The following is a 6,658-nucleotide window of genomic DNA, read 5'->3' on the forward strand; positions in this document are numbered from 1 at the left end:
TTCAATCTCAGATATTAAGAAAATTAAGACAGGAGTTTAGCGTTCAGTACAATTGGCCACAACCCCTTGAAAAATTTCTGGGAATAGTCCTCATTGTAATTTGCCAGTAATTTCTCACCTTTAAAATGTTAGCCATATGAATAATGATGTTAATTCAGATGCAACCCAGAAATATTTTGGGCCTCCTAAGGAGCATACTTTTTTTGGCCACAAGACCAGTGGCTTTGGAATTTTATTGATTACTTTCCAGTGTTTACTTTTGTAACTACCTATTACTACAGCTATCCAGAATGCATTCCTATTAGTCCTGGATCAGTTATTCAAATAAAGGGCTGTAGTCTGGTGGATTCTTCTGCTGTCCACATGGTTCCAGTAGTAGCTCCCCACCTGAGGATGTGATGATTTCTTCCTAGAAAGATAAAACCAACAAAAAAATAATTTCTAGATGTCTAAGCCTTTCCCTGTCTTCTAAGAAAAGCAACTGATAGCAATAAAGACCATCACTGCTCTGTAATTGCTAACCAATTATGAAGAAATGCTTGATAAAATATATACAAACCAGAAAAATGATCCTATCAACTATTCATTTTCTTCTTGCTTCTTGTTTATCTCTTACTTCTGCCTGTAGTAACTCATGATAGCATCAAACAGTAACATCAAACAGCTGGTGTACTAAAAAAGACTGTGATTTGTACTACCTTTAAGTTGCTATGATGCTTACAAAAACAAGATACAGATAACTATATAGGATGCTCTCAAGGGTTAATTTAACAGACATGCCAATCCTACTATGATACTTCTATAGTCACTGGGATGAAAGAAGCTTCCCTAGGCAGACTAAGCAAGAGCACAATGTTGAGTACTCACACACAATGGCAATGGCTTTCTGACTGATAGCAGAGAGGTGAAAGATAATAACCTTGCTAGGCTAAAGACATTCTTTACAAATAGTACCTAATCTCATTAATTAAATACCCACATGCCACATCTGTCATTCCAATAATTGATTACCAGGATGAATTAAAAAAAACTTTATTTAAAAGTAGAGAACTTGGTTTTTCACTTATTCCTAGAGTAGTGATAGTTCATAGTTCAGCCAAACTGGCCAACAGGATATTCTGTAGGATTTAATTTCACTCTCAGCAATAAAAACTGGAATAGAGGAAGGAGGGTGTGGGAAGGGTTGACTTCCAAGGTGGCCACTGAGAGAGAATTTAATCAAATTAGGGAAGGAGGTTTTTTGTGAAGCATGACATACTGTCCTCCCATTTGGGAATATAATGTCATAATGATCTGTCAGGGGACACTAAAGCAAACCTCATTTGTCTTAAATTTTTATTTGATCTTTAAATAAAGAAAACTTCTATGTGCACACTTGCCAGCAGCTAAGATGGGATAAAGAAGGTGAAGGAGAGGAAGCCAACCAAAATCTAACTTTAACAACAAAGTAATAATTTTCAGTAAATCTGAATGAGTTTGGGATTTTTCTACCCTTGATTTAATTTTTATTTTTTTTTTCCTGGGGGGGTGGCTGAAAAGTTCTATTTAGGAAGTGAATATCTATGTTTTTATTATCTTCCTTCATGTAATATAAATTCTGAGAAACTTAACTTCTTTTTGTTAGGCAAATAAAATCTAAAATAAAACTTCTACTGTACTGCTAATAGAATTGCAATTTAAGTGTTACAACTAGAAGAAATAATGTGTAGGTTTGCCTGAAGAGATGTCACGGATCTAGCAGAAATTAAAAAAAAGAATTAACAGAGAAGGGAAATCAGAAAAAAGTCATCTCCACTTAGTGTCTGTGAGACTGAATACTGGAATACTGAAAAGAATTGAAAGTTGTGAAGAAAAAGAAGAGAAAAAAAATATTAAAATTACTTTGAGACAAGAGTGAGAAAAAAAATGAAAAAGGACAGAAAACTAGAAGAGGGGATGAAGAGAATTTTTAAGGGTGGCTAAGAAAAAAGCATAATTAAATCTGATGAAGGTGGACAGAGATTCAAGATTATGAAAACAACCTACACTATCAGAAACTGCTACTTCAGAAACAGTGCTATTCTGTAGTAATAGCCTGGCAACAAGAAACACAAATTAGAAGCAAAGTAAATTACTCTTTTAAGGCTTTTTTTGTACAAGGAATGACCCTTATCACATCCCTAAAAGAGAACTTCTCCATGTTCCCTTCTATAGCACTTTTGCACCTTACAGTGCTCACATCAAAGCCTGAAAAATGCTGAAATTTCATTGAAAGACCTTTCTATGGTATTTCCAATCCAATTTTGCACAGCAAAGAGGCTCAAAAAGTGTTATCTCTGTCAGCCCGTATTAGTCCATTTTTAGCCCAGGAGACCATGAATTACATAACAATCTCCTTAGAAGTGGACAAAATAATACATGCTGAAGCATTTAAAAGAAGGGGAAAATCCTTCTGATTCACTGCAACAAAAGACACAACCTGTATATGTTACAGTGAGAGTTACTGGAGAATATATATGCATATTCCTTTCCCCACTATGGTTACTTCTACTTTCCAGCGTGGTTTCAAACTATACAGTTCCTCTTTAAATTATTCATCCATTCCACTCAGCAATTGATCTCTACCTAGCAACTGTTACCTTGTGAAAATCAATAAGATCTGTCAGCGTTGCATGTCGGTTTGGATCTACCCCCAAGAAGCTGTAGAAATCCCCGGAAGCATCAACCAGGAAGTGTTTGAACCCACTTTGCTGGCGATAAGACAATGCATAGCCCCAGATTTTCTCACTGACTCGCACCAGGAATGTCCCTTCAGATTTATTCATCAACAACTCTTCTGCCTCCTGGCGGCTGATGATACCTGGCAAGTAAAAAACCCCTATGGTTATGCAGATAACAGGCCTGACAGAATAAATCAATTGCAACAAATACAGAGCAGAAGTGAAATTAAAATGGCATAACTTGTCAAAATTGAAAAGTTTATAGGAGGAGTAAGAGCTATGGAGACAACGTTTATGCTGTGTGCTTCTGAAGGACAGCTATAAGAGAGTTGATGGAGTTTGGTGGGATGTGCTTTTTAATTATCTGATTAAGAATTGCTTTTTCCCATCCTTATTGCTTTTTCAAAGGAAGTGAGTAAATACAACTGGCCTGTCAGACCAGTGAATTCTGTACAAGTGATGATTTAGCAGACGAGCATGGTTTGGCATTGCAATCTGAATTCTCAACACATTGCTGGCATTAGCAAGTGTTCTGCAGTACTTCTGACTGTGTTGTCTTACAACTGTTTCATAGGTCCTAAAGAGGAACATAAAACAAGTGCCAGGAGCAAAAGCATTTGTATCCATACACCCACACATCCAAAGATGCATATAGATCAATTTGAGCAGAAACAAATACATTCCTGCAGCTAACAGAGCTCCTAACAGAAATGGGTACATTAGATTACTTACAAGCATGCATTTCTAGGGAACATTGCCACAGAGGAAATTGAGAAACAACGATCATAGTCCTTTCCTTCTGGGTTCTTTCAGGCTTACTATCAGAGCAATAGTCTGCTCTAGTTAAAAACCGTAGCCATGAACTCAACAGAGCACCAACACAAAAACAGAGACTGAATATTCTATCTGCTGATCAGAAGTGAGCCAAGCTTTACAATTAATGCTGAACAATAATGAGTTATGCACCTTGTTCCAGGACAAGAGAAGACAAAATTAGGGCTTCTTGCAGTACATAACTGTCATCCTGCAATCATTTTCTTTATGCGCCAACTTACCTCTCTTTGGACAAACTCTGGGCAAACTCAACCAGGGAACAAGCTCTCTCCCCATATCTTGGTCACCAAATCATGTGTTTTACAGGTGAATTAATTCCTTTGGTGTATGACAAACTTATTTATCAGAGCAAAAGGATCATAAATTCAGATTTTCAGAGTAAGCAAGGGATAAAGTTTAACATGAGTAAAGCTTTCATGAAGTTCCCCATTTTATTCTTCTCTGTTGGAAAAATCTTAATCTCTGTTTTTCTTTCCAATCCTAGGACAAAACACGGAAGTTGCTGGTACTTCCGCTTGCAAACAGAGTATAACAGATACACCCTATTCTGACCATGTAAAAGGGATGCTAAGAATTGCACCCAGCACTGAACAAGGCCTTACCATCCACCTAGAGATCCTGGTTCCAGTTTGTCTGGTATGCCTGGAGGACAGTAAGCTTATGTCTCATAACTATCTGTGAAATACCAGATGCTTGCTTTAATCGAGAACAGATGTTGAATTGGGCCATCCTAAATGTGAAGATGGCACAACTGTCAATAAATAATACATGTACATGTTCCAAAGTTACTCTCTGTGAAGCTAAACTGTCTCAGAACAATACATGTAGTATTTAATGGAACTGCTTGTCACCGTAGAATACTATACATGTCCTAGTGAAAGTTTCAGAGAGCCCAAGTACTGAAAAGCCACAGTGTTTTAGTATAGCAATAACCACAGCCCAGGGATGACCAATTCGTACACAGAAGGGCTACCTGAAAGACCAAAGTTTGGGATGCTCTAATTAAGCCCACATGGAAAATTATGCCTCTGGGAGACAGAGGAAGAGACTGAGGAGATCTGGGTCCTAAAAGTAAACACTGTGGGATATTAGGAAAGACAGAAAAGCACCTCCTTTCAGTTTTTGTCTACTTTGAGGCAATTAATTTTATTTATTTTTTTAGTTTTACTTGGTGCAATGATGAACGTGACAAGGGCTGAGGCTCAGTGAGGCTCAGATGTCTCTACCAAAATAACCTCAGTACTAAGAAGAAACACATAAATACTCTGCTGAATGATGTACAGTTCTCTTTTCTGGAGGATATTACAGGACCTTTGCACAAGACATTAAAACAGGCAGTAAACATGCAAACACATGCATTTGTTTAGAAACAGCACACAATTGCTCAGCCAAGTGTCAATTAGTGCACTCTGCAAAACTAAAACCAGTTTTACTGAAAAGGTTCCAAAATGAATTGTTAGTTCTTAAAATGTTCAAATGAAAAGATAGCACTAATATGAATCCGTATGACGCAGTGTAGTATGTGAAACTGTATCACTAGGTCCCAATGCCAGCTGCCATCTTTCAATGATTACCCAAAAATTATTCTGAAATCACACTATTTGTTAAGGCAAATATCCAATCTTCTCTCAAATTGCCCTAATTTAAATATACAATGAAAGGTTTCATTAGTGGTTATGATGTCTCCTTCCACAAAAAATCTCTGCTAGAAATACATGTAGATGAGCCACACTAACAAGCTCAGATCAATGCTACAGGGAAGGATAAACAGTTCCATGACTAGTGAATACTACGTTAATTCCAATAATCAATATTTATACTGTAATTCTAGATTGCAAAAATGCTGGTGACTTTTGGGATAGGAACTGAGTGCTTTTACAACTACCCCTTTTCTAAGCAGTGTCAGAGCTGTTATGCAGCCCTTCTAGGGTATGTGACCTAGAAAATTTAGCACCTATAAAAACAGAGGGTTCGTGAAATACAGAATTGTAAAAAAAAGCGGATTTGTATTCTACAGTGAACATTATTCTCAGGATATTTCTAGGGTTTGAATAACCATTACTATCAGGCATATAATATGAAATTCATTTAGCATCAAATATTTTAATGCTAAACAGCCTTCTCTCAACTCCCACTAATAGAGCTTAAAACACTACAGGTTCTACATGATGTTATCTTCTTTGCCAGACCTTATTTTTGTTCTGGGTGCTTATATCATTGAGTAGGTGAGAAAAGCTACAGTGCTCACGGCCATGTTCTTTTTTAATTCTCTTTTCTGCTAAAGATGATGTAATAAATTGTTAACCAGCTGCTTTCTTTCCTTTTTTCTCCTGATGCTATTAAGAGCTTATGAGAAACCATCTCTCCCCACCACCTCCTCCCTCTCTCTGCTTCCCAGTAATTTTATTTTTTCACTGGTTCAGTTCTTCAGTGGATGGTGATTGCAGCAATGGAAGTCTCCCTCCACCCTTTAAAAAATGTTAGACTGTTCTCTAGACAACTAGTGAAAAAGTGGCAGAGCTCACTCCTGAGATGGCTGTGAAGAAATAAACAACATCTGTGAAACCCCTACATGAACATTTAAAATTGTTTGAACTGAAGTCAAGAAACTTTGGTTTCCCAAGGCTCTGGCAAGAGGTTTAGAATCACTGATGCTCTAATTTGTGCTTGCTAGGATATTAATTGGAAATATTATCTGGAAAAGAAACCAGTGATGCTCTGAAAGCTAATTTTCCTCTCTTTCCAATTTTTGCTCTTCTCATTTAAAATTTAAAAAAAAAAAAAAAAAAAAAAAAAGAGAAAAGAAAAAGGCAACATTTCCACTTGGTGTAAAGCAACACTGTGTCACAAGCAGTAATCCTTTCACACAAGCACAACTTTGCAAATCAGTCATTTAAATTAATACCTTAAAATTAATCACACGGCCATCAGTATAATAACTGTAACTCATCATGTGAGCAAACACACAGCAGTGTATTTGGACAACAGGTAGCTACCCCACTGAAACTCACATCATCTACCTGTCATGCCAAATATTTTCCCTCAGTGCATACAAACTGCTGGTTTTTTACAATGCAAAAGAGCCACAGCATTTTGCCTGGGAGAGGATCAAAGTTGTAACTAAA

At 36.9% G+C, this 6,658-nt stretch overlaps 1 protein-coding gene across 1 annotated transcript in view; it reads right to left on the reverse strand.

Annotated features, from left to right (window-relative positions):
- Positions 1 to 316: 316 nt before the first annotated feature.
- SH2D4B (SH2 domain containing 4B) overlaps positions 317 to 6,658 on the reverse strand; it is a 73,021-nt gene continuing 66,679 nt past the window's right edge. Inside the window, exons 7-8 of the mRNA XM_009998111.1 lie at positions 2,619 to 2,839; positions 317 to 409 (exon numbers count right to left, since the gene is read on the reverse strand). Coding sequence (XP_009996413.1) covers positions 317 to 409; positions 2,619 to 2,839 — 314 coding nt within the window. The remainder of the gene's footprint in view (positions 410 to 2,618; positions 2,840 to 6,658) is intronic.

The sequence above is a fragment of the Chaetura pelagica genome, unplaced genomic scaffold (genome assembly GCF_000747805.2).
Source record: "Chaetura pelagica isolate M959 unplaced genomic scaffold, ChaPel_1.0 scaffold205, whole genome shotgun sequence".
Lineage (NCBI taxonomy): Eukaryota > Metazoa > Chordata > Aves > Apodiformes > Apodidae > Chaetura > Chaetura pelagica.